The sequence below is a fragment of the Chiloscyllium plagiosum genome, unplaced genomic scaffold (genome assembly GCF_037043375.1).
Source record: "Chiloscyllium plagiosum isolate Xiang-an unplaced genomic scaffold, Cpla_swu_hap1 HiC_scaffold_20, whole genome shotgun sequence".
Lineage (NCBI taxonomy): Eukaryota > Metazoa > Chordata > Chondrichthyes > Orectolobiformes > Hemiscylliidae > Chiloscyllium > Chiloscyllium plagiosum.
The window spans coordinates 37,712,975-37,728,374 of record NW_028270158.1 but is presented as its reverse complement, the minus strand read 5'-3'; the positions used below and the strand labels follow the sequence as shown (position 1 = coordinate 37,728,374).

The window sequence follows — 15,400 nt, the reverse complement described above, 5'->3', positions numbered from 1 at the left end:
ATCTGGAAATGAACCTTCAGTGAGCAAACCTACATCCAAAACCTCAACCTGAGCAACAAATCTTCTCAAAACTCGCTAGGACCATCTATGGTCCAACCATCAAAAGACCTGCTCTACTGAGAGATAGGAATGAAATGGCATTCATCAAGAATAGAGCAGCAGTAAATGCACATTGGAAGTAGCACTTTAAAAATCAACAAAATTGCCCTTGACCTCATCCACAGCATGCTACTGTCACCATAATGGTGAAAAGCCTTCCAACAAGTGAGAACCAAGAGATGGAATCCCCGGTGAAATACTAAAAACATAGTTGACGATCACTCTTGGCACAAATGCATGATCTCATCTCCCTCATTTGGAAGGAGAGGAACATGCCAAGTGATCGCTGAGATACCGTAAGAAAACAGTTTCTGTGCTGCCCAACACAGTGAAGGCCATTGTAAGAATCGTCTTCAACTACCTCCTTCCAGTGGCTGAATCACAAAGCAGATTTTGTCTATCAAGTGGCATGGTGAAAATGATCTTCAAAGCAAGCCAAGCATAAGATAAATACAAAGAAGAGTAGCAACTTCTAAACATGGTCTTCTTTGATGACTAAAAGGCCTTCAACTCTCAGCTGGTGGGATCATGCTACAACCTCCTCAAATTTAGCTGCCTGCAGAAATTCGTCACTATTGTCTATAATCAACAGCATTTAAGCTATGATACAAGCAAATGGATCCGCCATTGACCTGTGCAAAAAATATTCATGCAAACTGGGATCAAGTAAGGCTGTGAGTTCACTCAAACACTCCACATCCAGGAAATTCCTCACTCGACATCCAGAAGACAAAGGTCCTTTACTAGACTGCTCCTGCTGTGCAACACTGTCCAACTATCAAGATTCATTGGATGCTGCAGTTCAATTTTCATACTTTGGGAGCCTCATGTCAGTGAAGGCAGATATTGTCAACGAAATTCAACATCGCCTCTAGTGTATCACACAGCCCTTGGACATCTGAGGAACAGAGCGTTTAATGACAAAGGCCCCAAAGCCAGAACCAAATTGATGGTCTAAAGGGCAGCTGTATGTATACATACAGCCCTTCTGTACACACTGGAAACAAGACAATACACAGCAAACATCTCAAATTTTGGTTGTGTGTTGTGTTGGGATGGCCTGATACAAGACTTCCAAAGCAAACTCTCTACTTTGAGCTTCATCTTGGCAAGTGGTACAAAGAAAGCAGAGTAGTACTTCAAGGACATCATCAAAGCTTTCCCAAGAAACTGCAACGTCCCGCCAACTCATGGGAATACCTTGTCATAGTTTGCCCAAACTGGAGAAGCAGGATCTGTGAAGGCGCCAACATTTTCACATTGCCAACAGACCTAAGTGGCGACTAAGTGCAAATAGTAGAAGAAACATGTGAAAATCTGAGCATCTTACGTACACGCATCTTCAAACATGACCTGTCAAACCTGTGGCAGGAGGTGGGGATCCAGAATTAGACTGTTTAGTATGGGTCTCTGGAGACTCACAACTCTGGAGTAGAAGAAAGTCATCCCTAGTTCCAAGGGACTGCCTAAGAAGAAGGTTAAGAACTCAAACATTGGATCAAACCAAGGACAGCACTTGCCTGTCTCCCGAAGCTTCCACCTCTGAGATAGCTGTGGATTTTTCAGGACTTGACTTGATTCCATCAGGCACGTACATCATTCTGAAGAACTGGTATTCTGTGACCTTCACAATGTATTTGCCTACATTTAGTTTGCTTCTAGGTATCCGGATTCTGTCCATGGTTTTCTACTAGACATTAACTTTTCCATTTACAACTAGATCTGGGTATCACTAGCTATGCTTGCTGCTCCTTTACATTGCTGTTTAATGCAGGGGAAATTGAATATATAAGTAGGGCTATTTCACTGCAGAAAGTTGGTGAGACCATATCTAGAGTTATGCGTAGAAATTTGGTCTTCTTATTTATGAAACGACAGTACTGGTACTTCAAAATAGATTCACATGATTGATTCCTGGGCTGAAGAGGTTATCTTTATGAGAGGCTGGCAGATGGGATGTGCACTCTTTTGAATTTAGGAAAATGACAGTTGATCTTTTCGGGACATTTAAAATTCTGTGAGACTTGACACTTCTTGTGGGTGAGACTAGAAGCAAGAGACAGAGATTAAATATCTGGCTCTCCCATTTACAATAGGGATAAGGAAAAATATTTCATATTAGAGAGTTGTGAGTCTGTGGTACTTACTTCTTTGGAGAGCAGTGGAGACAGTGACTGAATATTTTTAAGGCAGAAGTAGACTAACAAAGAGAATCCTGACTAACAAAGAGAATCAAAATACAGGCTAGGCAGGAAAAGTGAAGTTGAGGCCACAATCAGGTCAGTCAGTATCTTATCAAATTGTGGAGCAAGTTCAAGAGATTGTATGGATTACTGCTGCTCCTAATTTGTATGTTTGTAATCTCTGTGCTCCTCATCCACTTTCTGCTGAAATATATTCTGGCTCACTTTAAACTGACAGAGGAATAGCTACTGATCGAATGGTGTTTCGAATGTTGTCAACAATTAAGCTCCTTGAGCCATTTTTAATATCAATCTTTCTGAAAATGTTTACATTTTCAAATGCTGACATAATCTCTTCCAGTCTTGGAACAGGTTAGGATTTCTCTTTATAGCTTGTTTAAGATCTTTGAGATCCAAATAAATTGTTTGCGGTACATTTGGCTTCTCTCAACATGTTGGAATTTATTTAATTTCAAGGTTCTGGCGATTACCCTTTTTTCTAGCATCCTGTGGAGCTCCTTCAAGCTTTTCTGTTTGTTTTATGGTACTTTACATTTATTTTATTCATTCACAGGATAAGTGTGTCACTGGTTAGGCCAGCATATATTGCGCATTCTTAATTGCCCAGAAGGTAGTTAAGAGTTAACCACATTGCTGTGGGTCTGGAGCTACATCTAAGTCAGGTCAGGTAAGGATGACAGTTTTTGAAAATATCCAGGCTACTAAGTTTAATTTTTACAGAAAAAATGACATTTGCTAAATCAATACAGATCGCACTTTAAGGAATTCTGCCACGCTTTCAAAAAGATTGAGAAAACATTAACGTGCATGTTTGTCCGGGACACAAAAATCCATTCTGACACAAATAATATACTACTATACGTCTGACAATGGAGTTCCTTCTCACGAGTGCATAATAAAGCACGATCACTTCATCACATGGCAAGGAAAGTCAGCCTATTCAGTTTATATCAATTTATAAGATTTCAGCAAGATCTCATAACTCAAAAAAAAGAAAAACAAACCTTGGTGAATCAGTGAGCTAGGGTTTTCTAGAGTGCAGTGGTGGTCTCATAGAACATAGGACATAGAACATAGAACATAGAACAATACAGTACAGAACAGGCCCTTCGGCCCACGATGTTGTGCCGAACATTTGTCCTAGCTTAAGCACCTATCCATGTACCTATCCAATTACCGCTTAAAGGTCACCAATGATTCTGACTCTGCCACTCCCACAGGCAGCACATTCCATGCCCCCACCACTCTCTGGGTAAAGAACCTACCCCTGACATTCCCCCTATACCTTCCACCCTTCACCTTAAATTTATGTCCGCTTGTAACACTCTGTTGTACCCAGGGAAAAAATCTCTGACTGTCTACTCTATCTATTCCCCTGATCATCTTATAAACCTCTATCAAGTCACCCCTCATCCTTCGCCGTTCCAATGAGAAAAGGCCTAGCACTCTCAACCTATCCTCATACGACTTATTCTCCATTCCAGGCAACATTTGTGGGCGGCACGGTGGCACAGTGGTTAGCACTGCTGCCTCACAGCGCCAGAGACCCGGGTTCAATTCCCGCCTCAGGCGACTGACTGTGTGGAGTTTGCACGTTCTCCCCGTGTCTGCGTGGGTTTCCTCCGGGTGCTCCGGTTTCCTCCCACATCACAAAGATGTGCAGGGTCAGGTGAATTGGCCACACTAAATTGCCCGTAGTGCTAGGTAAGGGGTAAATGTAGGGGTATGGGTGGGTTTCGCTTCGGCGGGTTGGTGTGGACTTGTTGGGCCGAAGGGCCTGTTTCCACACTGTAATCTAATCTAATCTAATCTAATAATCCTGGTAAATCTCCTCTGCACCCTCTCCAAAGCTTCCACATCTTTCCTAAAATGAGGCGACCAGAACTGCACACAGTACTCCAAATGTGGCCTTACCAAGGTCCTATACGGCTGCAACATCACCTCACGACTCTTGAATTCAATCCCTCTGCTAATGAACGCTAATACACCATAAGCCTTCTTACAAGTTCTATCCACCTGAGTGGCAACTTTCAAAAATCTATGAACATAGACCCCAAGATCCCTCTGCTAGTCCACCTTACTAAGAACCCTACCGTTAACCCTGTATTCCGCATTCTTATTTGTCCTTCCAAAATGGACAACCTCACACTTGACAGGGTTGAACTCCATCTGCCACTCCTCAGCCCAGCTCTGCCTCATATCTAAGTCCCTTTGCAGCCGACAACAGCCCTCCTCACTATCCACAACTCCACCAATCTTTGTATCCTCTGCAAATTTACTGACCCACCCTTTGACTCCCTCTTCCAAGTCATTAATAAAAATTACAAACAGCAGAGGACCCAGAACTGATCCCTGCGGAACTCCACTTGTAACTGGGCTCCAGGCTGAATATTTACCATCTACCATCACTTTCTGACTTCGACCGGTTAGCCAGTTCTTTATCCAACTGGCCAAACTTCCCACTATTCCATGCCTCCTGACTTTCTGCATAAGCCTACCATGGGGAACCTTATCAAATGCCTTACTAAAATCCATGTACACTACATCCACTGCTCTACCCTCATCCACATGCTTGGTCACCTCCTCAAAGAATTCAATAAGACTTGTATGCAAGACCTACCCCTCACAAATCTGTGCTGGCTGTCCCTAATCAAGCAGTGTCTTTCCAGATACTCATAAATCCTATCCCTCAGTACCCTTTCCATTACTTTAACTACCACCGAAGTAAGACTAACTGGCCTGTAATTCCCAGGGTTATCCCTATTCCCTTTTTTGAACAGGGGCACAACATTCACCACTCTCCAGTCCCCTGGCACCACCCCCATTGACAGTGAAGACGAAAAGATTATTGCCAACGGTTCTGCAATTTCCTTTCTTTCTTCCCACATAATCCTAGGATATATCCCGTCAGGCCCGGGGGACTTGTCTATCCTCAAGTTTTTCAAAATGCCCAACACATCTTCCTTCCTAACAAGTATCTCCTCGAGCTTACCAGTCCGTTTCATACTCTCCTCTTCAACAATACGGTCCCTCTCATTTGTAAATACTGAAGAAAAGTACTCATTCAAGACCTCTCCTATCTCTTCCGACTCAATACACAGTCTCCCACTACTGTCCTTGATCGGACCTACCCTCGTTCTCGTCATTTTCATGTTTCTCACATACGCATAAAAGGCCTTGGGGTTATCCTTGATCCTACCCGCCAGAGATTTTTCATGCCCTCTCTTAGCTCTCTTCAGCTCCCTTTCTAATCCCTTTCTTCAGCTCCCTCCTGGCTATCCTGTATCCCTCCAACGCTCTGTCTGAACCTTGTTTCCTCAACCTTATGTAAGCCTCCTTCTTCCTCCTTACAAGACATTCAACCTCCCTCGTCAACCAAGGTTCCCTCACACGACCATCTCTTTCCTGCTTGACAGGTACATACATATCAAGGACATATCAAGGACACGTCGGATCTGTTCCTTGAAAACGTTCCACATTTCAACGACATCCTTCCCTGACAGCCTATGCTCCCAATTTATGCTCCTCAGATCCTGTCTTGCAGCATCGTATTTAACCTTCCCCCAATTGTAAAACCTGCCCTGTTGCATGCACCTATCTCTCTCCATAACCAAGGTGAAAGTCACAGAATTGTGGTCACCATCACCAAAATGCTCACCCACTAACAAGCCCATCACTTGTCCCGGTTCGTTACCAAGTACCAAATCCAATATGGCCTCCCCTCTGGTTGGACAATCTACATACTGAGTAAGAAAAGCTTCCTGGACACACTGCACAAACACTGCCCCGTCCAATCTACTTGATCTAAAGAGCTTCCAATCAATATTTGGGAAGTTGAAATCGCCTATGACTACTATCCTGTGGCTTCTGCACCTTTCTAAAATCTGTTTCCCAATCTGTTTCTCCACATCTCTGCTGCTATTGGGGGGCCTATAGTAAACACTCAACAAGATGACTGCTCCTTTCCTATTTCTGACTTCAGCCCATACTACCTCCAAAGGCAGATCTCCCTCGAACTGCCTTTCTGCAGCCATTATACCATTTCTAATTAGCAACGCCACCCCCCCTCCTTTTTTACCACCCCCCCAATCTTACTGAAACATCTGTAACCAGGAACCTCCAACAATCATTCCTGTCCCTCTTCTATCCACATTTCCGTGATAGCCACAACATCGTAGTCCCAAGTACCGATTCACGCCTTAAGTTCACCCACCTTATTTCTGATACTCCTTGCGTTGAAGTGTACACACTTGAGCCCATCTCTGTGTCCGCAAGTATTCCCTGTCAGTGCTACCTTCTCCACAGCCTCCCTACATTCTTGGACATCCTGAAAAACAGCTAACCTACTTGCTGGACTACAAGTCCGGATCCCATCCCCCTGCCAAATTAGTTTAAACCCCCCCGAAGAGTGCTAGCAAACCTACCTCCCAGGATATTGGTGCCCTTCTGGTTCAGGTGCAACCCGTCCTGTTTGTACAGGTCCCACCTTCCCCAGAATGCAGTCCAATTGTCCAAATACCTGAAGCCCTCCCTCCTACACCATCCTTGCAGCCACGTGTTCAGCTGCACTCTCTCCCTATTCCTTGCCTCACTGTCACGTGGCACCGGCAACAACCCAGAGATGACGACTCTGTCTGTCCTAGCTTTTAGCTTCCAGCCTAACTCCCTGAGCTCCTGAATGGCCTCCCCACCCCTCTTCCTACCTATGTTGTTGATGCCAATGTGCACCACAACTTCTGGCTGCACACCCTCCCCCTTAAGGATTCTGAAGACATGGTCCGAGGCGTCTCAGATCCTGGCATCTGGGAGGCAACAAACCATCTGAGAGTCTCGCCCATGTCCACAGAACCGCCTGTCTGTCCCTCTAACTATACAGTCTCCTATAACTAGTGCTCTCCTCCTCTCCCCCTTTCCCTTCTGGGCCTCTGAGCCGGACCTCGTGCCAGAGACCCGGTCACTGCAGCTTACCCCTGCTAGGCCGTCCCCCCCAAAAGTATCCAAAGCGATATACTTATTGTTGAGGGGAACAACCACAGGGGATCCCTGCACTGCCTGCTTCCTCCCCTTCCCATCTCTAACTGTTACCCAGCTACCTCTGTTCTCTGGCGTAACTACGTCCCTGTAGCTTCTATCTATCACCCTCTCAGCCACTCGAATAATCCTCAGTTCATCCAACTCCAGCTCCAGTTCCCTAACGCGGTCTGTGAGGAGCTGGAGCTGGCTGCACTTCCTGCAGGTGAAGTCGGCAGGAGCATCGGTGGTCACCCCTACCTCAAACATCCTGCAGGAGGAACATTCCACTGCCGGCGCTGCCATAACTCTACACTTAGTCTCCAAAACAAGAACACTAAGTAGCTTACCTGTTCAGCCGACTGAGTCCTTTTTTTTAGGTTAGAGGAGGAGGGAAGGTGGGAGACACTACACGTGTAGTGTCTCGGGTTCCTTCTCCACTTAAACCTCTTACCTTCCCAGAAGCCTCTGTTGACGACTTCCGGGTTCCCGCTTCTAGTTGAAAAAAGAACACAGACTGCGAAAAGAAAAACGTTAATTTAAACTGGCCTCGGCTTACCTTCCGGCTCCCCTCTCTGTCCGCCCGCTGTAGCACTGTCTCCTTTCCCATTTCCCTTCTTTTTAAATGATGTTCATCATAATATCTTCTAATTCTCAGGATACGTCTAAGCCTGAATCATCAGTTTTTGATGTATTCATAGCTATTACCAATATCTCATTATGAGTTATAAGATCCTGTTTGCTTGTTTTCAAACTATTTCAGATCATACTAAACATTCAGGATCAGTTTCTAATTAAATGTCTGTACCTTTCAGATATCTTTTTCTGTGGACTGTTCCTGTTTTTATAGTTTCTGGTGTGTCACATTTGTAGGATTATAATATCTGATTTACAGAGAGACTATAACCTAGTGGTACTATTGCTATATTATTAACCCAGAGAGCCAGTTTATGGCCTGGGCATCCAAGTTCAAATACCTCCATGGCAGGTGGCAGAATTTGAACAAAATAAAAATCTGGAATTAAGAGTCTAATGATGATTTGGAGACTAATGATGACCATGAAACTATTGTTAATTGTGTTTTATCTTGACAATGTGGTTTACTAATGTCCTTTTGGGAACAAAACTGTCACCTTCACCTGGTCTGGCCTACATGACTCAACAGCACTGTGGTCGACTCTAAACTATTATCGGGGCAATTAGAGATCGACAATAAATGCTGGTCTAGCCAGTGACATCAAGATGCTGTGAATGAATGAATAAAAAAACTGTCACCCCGGAAATTACTGTTTTATTGTTATTCTGTTTTATGTCTGTTTACCAATCCTCAATCCAAGCCGATCTTCCTCCCAATACTATCAACTATGTGAAATAACTTTTTGCATGGCATCTTACTAAATACCTCATGAAAATCATCCTAATACTATACATCCATGGTTTCTCTTTTATCAATTCTGGTAGTTTGCCATAAATATCTCAAACAAAAACAATCTTGTCAATGCTTGGAATCGAGAGCCTGATGAAGGGCTTATGCCCAAAACGTCGATTCTCCTGCACCTCAGATGCTACCTGATGTACTGTGCTTTTTCAGCACCACATTCTTGACTCTGACCTCCAGCATCTGCAGTCCTCACTTTCTACTTGTCACTGCTTAGTTCCCTCTGTGACTACCTGATAAGGTCCACGTTCCCCTACAACCCACCCTCCCATCCTGGCACCTTCCCCTGCCACCGCAGGAACTGCAAAACCTGCGCCCACACCTCCTCTCTCACCTCCATCCAAGGCCCTAAAGGAGCCTTCCACATCCATCAAAGTTTTACTTGCACATCCATTAATATCATTTATTGTATCTGTTGCTCCCGATGTGGTCTCCTCTACACTGGGGAGACTGGACGCCTCCTAGCAGAGCGCTTTAGGGAACATCTCTGGGACACCCGCACCAATCAACTACACCACCCTGTGGCCTAACATTTCAACTCCCCCTCCCACTCTGCCGAGGACATGGAGTTCCTGGGCCTCCTTCACCACCGCTCCCTCACCACCAGACGCCTGGAGGAAAAATGCCTCATCTTCCGCCTCGGAACATTTCTTTCAACAGTTTCCTCATTTCCCCTTCCCCCACCTCACCCTAGTTCCAAACTTCCAGCTCAGCACTGTCCCCATGACTTGTCCTATCTGCCTATCTTCTTTTCCACCTATGCACTCCACCCTCCCCCGCCCCTGACCTATCACCTTCATCCCCTCCCCCACTCACCTATTGTACTCTATGCTACTTTCTCCCCACCCCCACCCTCCTCTAGCTTATCTCTCCACGCTTCACGCTCTCTGCCTTTATTCCTGATGAAGGGCTTTTGCCCGAAACATCGATTTTACTGCTCCTCGGATGCTGCCTGAACTGCTGTGCTCTTCCAGCACCACTAATCCAGTAACTGTTAAGTCAGACTACTCTATATTGTCAGCATTGTTCCTTCTTCTCTAGATTCAGGTTGGGGTCTGACTCTCAATTTATAATCGAGCCTTACAGTTGATGCAACACACCTCACACTGATTGTACAGATATACTGCAAGTAAGTGAAGTCTTACATATGAGACTGGTATTTTAGCAATATTGTGTGTGAATGCAATTGCTTTGGAAATAATTCAATTTTACTAGTCACTAATTGATTGGAATTACAACATATAAATTACAGTCACTTTACTGCAATTCTTTCAAAGCACCGCAACTTACCTGCTGCCTCATAAATATGCTTGTTTACAATGATATTTCTTTCACACATATTTAGTAAGTCTTCACCAACATCTAGAAATACAAAAAGCAAATACTCAGCACTTAAAAAACAGCTTTTTATAATTATTGTACAGCACTTTAAATGAGAATTGAAGAATGATACTGCATGTAATAGAAGCCTGACACACATGGAAATTCATTACTGTGCTTAGATCCAAACTTATACGAGTAAACTTTCCATTTTCCTCATGTAGAATCATAGAATCCCTACAGTGTGGAAACAGGCCATTAGACCTAACAAGTCTACACCAACCCTCTGAAAGGTATCCCACCCAGACCCATTCTCCTACCTCATTATTCTACATTTGCCCTGATTAATGCAACTAACCTACACATCCCTCATGTAGACAGCGCATTTGCATACCCCACTTCTTCAAGTTCATAAAACTTGGTCACAAGTTAGGAAGCCTAAGAGAAGCCTAGAGACTCTCCAGTGTGTTTGGACATGCTGCAAGAATTTAGTGGGCTACAATAATTCACAGTATAAATACTGAATAGTGATTGGCTTAAGACAATACCTACTCAGGAATACATGGGGTAAGTAGGAAGAATCCCAGTTCCTTTTCGTGTTTTTACCCTCTCAGGTTTAATTATGAAACCAGACTGGATTAAATTTATTAACTGTGCCCTTAGAACCATAAATCTACTTGGATTAGGCTTCAGATCAACAAACCGATACTGATTTGGTTTCTGAACTCTCACCACCAGACATGTTAGTTCACAGCTAAGCTCAAATACAAGAACAGCTGGTTACTACCCTTCATAAGCAGAGTAGAAACAGAAGCGGTTTAATCAGACATTTGAACATTTCCCACACTCAATTTGGCAGTGATTTATATCCAATTCAATTCTATTTACCCGTTTTCATTTCATGTTTTCTGGTAAATCATGCTGAGGAAAAATCTATTTACATTCTGTAACTTCTTAATTCATTTGTAATCTTTTGGGAGAGTTCAGGATTTTCAAAGTTTGTGAGAAGATTTGTAGCTCGGTGTGCTCGTTGCTGTGGTTCTGTTCACCGAGTTGGAAGTTTTTGTTGCAAACGTTTCGTCCCCTGTCTAGGTGACATCCTCAGTGCTTGGGAGCCTCCTGTGAAGCGCTTCTGTGGTATTTCCTCCGGCATTTATAGTGGCCTGCCCCTGCCGCTTCCGGTTGTCAGTTTCAGCTGTCCGCTGTAGTGGCCGGTATATTGGGTCCAGGTCTATGCGTTTGTTGATGGAGTCAACAACATAGACCTGGACCCAATATACCGGCCACTACAGCGGACAACTGAAACTGACAACCGGAAGCGGCAGGGACAGGCCACTATAAATGCCGGAGGAAACACCACAGAAGCGCTTCACAGGAGGCTCCCAAGCACTGAGGATATCACCTAGACAGGGGACGAAACGTTTGCAACAAAAACTTCCAGCTCGGCGAACAGAACCACAACAGCAGAGTTCAGGATTTCAATTAACCTTTATAAGAAAAAGTGGTTCCTAAATTTGCTCGTGAATAGCCAAATTCTAATATTATGGCACCTTGATTTTGATTTTACTGCTACAGGAGATGGTCTAACTGTACCCACACTATCAAATTCTCTTAAAATCTTTAACACTTCAATTCAATCACCTTCAAAACACAAGGTAATAAAGGACAACTTTACGCAACCTATCCTCATGATTTAACCCACAAAGCACCATTATCATTGATACATCTGCAAGGCTAAGGTATCCATCCTGGAATGCAGTACCAAAGTGCAATGCAGTATTTCAAATCATCTGACCATGGCTCTATAACAGCTGAAGCATCACTTTTCTCGTTATTGTATTTTCACACCACTAAAGTAAAGATAACAATCTCATGTGGATTTATTGTTGTTTTGCAAAAACTCTCCAGTTTTGTTCTTCAAAATCTTGACTTTGGTTTACAGAATTTTGACGTACCCATGTATGTATTCTGCTACTTCACTGTTGCATCTGTGTCTTATTATCACTTACTATCCACCAGCCTTTTGGCTTTTCTGTAAACTATGGGTTATGTATTGTTTCTAGCTCGGTCATGCTTTATATTTTTCATCATTTTCCATCTGTTCGATTTGCCTTGCTGCTACACCTTAATAGAATTAGTCTCCTCACCTATTCTACTTAATCCCATTAATTCTCTTGGAACACATGTTCACTGTCAGTGTGTCTTGTTATGGTTTAAATGTATCTTTATTTAAATAGAAAAATCATAGCAAAATTAATTTAAAATTATACTACTGCGCAAAACAATATTAGAAAACGTCTTGATCTAACATGAGTTACTATCCAGAATACAGACCGATTTGATAGCAACTACTCACTACATGTGCACACGTTAATGGTACAATTTCAAAAGGTATTCAATCACTGATTGTCTATACCAGTATATCTATTACCCAACCAGGTTTCTATCCTACCTGTGCAATAAATAGTCTTAGCAACAGTTGCCATGACAATGCTGGTCATTCCCGTGCCTGCTCCCAACTCCAACACTGTGCAGTCTCTGAACAGGTAACTATTATTCCAAATGTAATCAGCAAGAAGAAAGGCACCACGCCATACCTACTGATGAGAAGATTGCAATGAGAAAGGATTGTTAAAATATACATATATGTATATATGTAAAACTACAAGATGCTTGTACCTGTTTTCCAACATCCTCCAAAGTAGTATCCATAGTGTGTTCTGTAAAAAGAAAACAATACAACACCTTGTATTCAATGAGAAAAATCTCACACAACATTCATAATATGAAATTAACCATTCACATCTTCTGAACATTTAGTAAAGTTGCCAATAATTCCAATCATACTTTATGTTTTAATATGACAGCTATCATGTTCATGGAGCTCATAATGCCTTTTCCAGTGTTTATCTATTATATATTAAAAACAGAGTCCATCTTTCCATTTCAAATTGTAAATAAATGTTATACTACATATTTCCAATCTGCGTGCATATATGTATACATGTGAAGGAAATAAAGTTACCATAGTTCCAGAGGACTGTGCTCACATTAGAGAGAATGCCTGGTGGTGGTTTAATCGGAGGGTTGCCACACCTCAGGTGAGGAGAGAGGCTGAGAAGGTGGAACCTGCATGGTAACCCCAGCCTGTACAGGAATTGAACCTATGCTATTGGTATCACTGCATCGAAGAGTGTGGTGTGGGAACAGCACAGCCAGCCAGGCAGTATCCAAGGAGCAGGACAGTCTAGGTTTTGGGCATAAACCCTTCATCAAGAATCTGCTCTGCATCACAAGCCAACCGGCCAGCCAGTTGAGCAGGTGAGGATCTCGGCACCCTCCCAAATATGCCCTGATTACATTGGGGTGTAAATGTTCCTAGATGATAGATGAGAATAATCAGAAATGAGCAGGAAGCTAGAAATGGAGGAGTGCACAGATCTTGAAGATTTGTAAGGTTGGACAAAGATGCCTAGCTGGGAAGGGTGAGGTCATGAGATTGGTAAAGACGTACATAAAAGATTGTTAAAATTGAGACATTAGTAAACAGGAAGCCAATTTTGGTCAGCAAGCATAGGGTGGATAGGTGACTGAAATTTGAAGAGTTAAGATATAGGCAGCAAAATTTTAGATAAATACTCGTTTATGTTGGGTAGAAAATGAGAAACTAAGGTGCGTATCCACAAGTTAGATAACGATAATTATACTTTGAAATGTAGTGGGAGCATAAACAACATTTGGGTAAACTTAAAATTTCAGTTGGAGGTTAATAATATTGACATAGTAAAACTAGAAACGAATTCATGACCTGATGCCAAGACAGGCGAATTATACCTAAGGTTATTCAACCTGGAGAACACTGAAGTGTGTGGTTCCAAAAAAATTATTTTTTTTCTGTGGTTGTGTTGAATCAATTGTACTGAGTCAGGAGATCCACATGAAGAGGTCACAACTATCACATGCCCCAAAGAATCATTACTGGAAAGTCTGTTAGAAAATCTAATAAAATTTATAAGGTATCATTTCTCTCACAGTCAGAACAGTTGATCAAAAATTGTTTTAATCACCAGCTGTGTTTCATTGGAGATAACAGGCTGAGACTATGAAGCATTTCGTTTGGGTATTTCCACAGCCTATTCTACACATAGATATTTAACAGGGAGTTTCCACAGCTTCAACAACACATTGCTAACTTACTGAAGTTGACTGAGTGACATCATCATTGGTGTCAATATCATTTAAATACAGTGTCTGTAACAGACAGTAATTATCAAGCCAAATATAATCTCAAGTTCTCATTAGCATTGATTATCTTTCTTAACATCTCTCTTCCCAGTGATATCAAGTCCCAGAGCCCACTCGCCCTTTAAATGAACTCTACTTCAGTCAAATTGGCCCGGGATATTTGTCTTTGTGTGACAATAGCTGAGAAGCACCACTGCAGATTAGTTACAGCTGCCAAATTTGGAACAAAAAATATTTTTATGGTTAATAATGAAATCATGTCCCAAGACTGCCTCCAATTACACATCCTCTTATTTCTAATGAACTTTTGTGAAAAATCATATCAAAGTTCTTCTCTAAGTCATGGAAACCACTTCCATAGATAGACAACTTCCATATACACGCCTCGATCCAAACTATTAGCGACCTCCACTAAAAATAAATTTTTCTGGATAAGTCAGATGTGCCTTGCACATTACTCTCCATGTTGACTACTGAACAGCTCAGATGTGTCCAAATGCTGAAGCTCTATTCCTGATCACAGACTCCAGTAACTTTGCCATAATTGACTTAATATTGACAGGGCAGTAATTTCCTGCTTCTTCCCTCATGTCTTTATGATGGTGTAACATTTGTAATTTTTCAATCCAAAGGCAAAAGCTCTGAATCTCACTTATCTGCAATTTTCTCAGCTGTGTCTTTTAATATATCAAAGTAAAGCCTGCTGAGTTGCCAAGCATACGTCTCACCATTTTTCAAATCCTATATTTTTTAAAACATATTGAACCCACTAATTTCTTCCCTTTTACTTGGTTTTAGGTTCCCTTTTGTTACCAACTTTTTATCCTTTTATTTTTCTGTGAAAATGGATGCAAATCACAAATGTAATAAATCTGTCTTTTACTTATTATCGAATAAAGCCTCATCTACATCTGGCATTAAATAAGGCTCACATTTTGATTTTGCTATCCTTTCTTATAATACATTTATCAAGACTTTTAAATTCCCTTTTCCTACTACGGTACCACAACCTAAGTGAACCTCTTGGACTGGATTTTGAGTAGATTAGATTCCCAACAGTATGGAAACAAGCCCTTAGGCCCAA

At 42.3% G+C, this 15,400-nt stretch overlaps 1 protein-coding gene across 5 annotated transcripts in view; it reads right to left on the bottom strand.

Moving 5' to 3' along the window:
• Positions 1-15,400, bottom strand: part of mettl22 (methyltransferase 22, Kin17 lysine) — a 62,336-nt gene that overhangs the window by 26,899 nt on the left and 20,037 nt on the right. For all 5 annotated transcript variants that reach the window (XM_043711579.2, XM_043711577.2, XM_043711578.2 and 2 more), the window contains exons 4-6: positions 12,751-12,791; positions 12,524-12,668; positions 10,042-10,113 (exon numbers count right to left, since the gene is read on the bottom strand). In XM_043711579.2, coding sequence (XP_043567514.2) covers positions 10,042-10,113; positions 12,524-12,668; positions 12,751-12,791 — 258 coding nt within the window. The remainder of the gene's footprint in view (positions 1-10,041; positions 10,114-12,523; positions 12,669-12,750; positions 12,792-15,400) is intronic.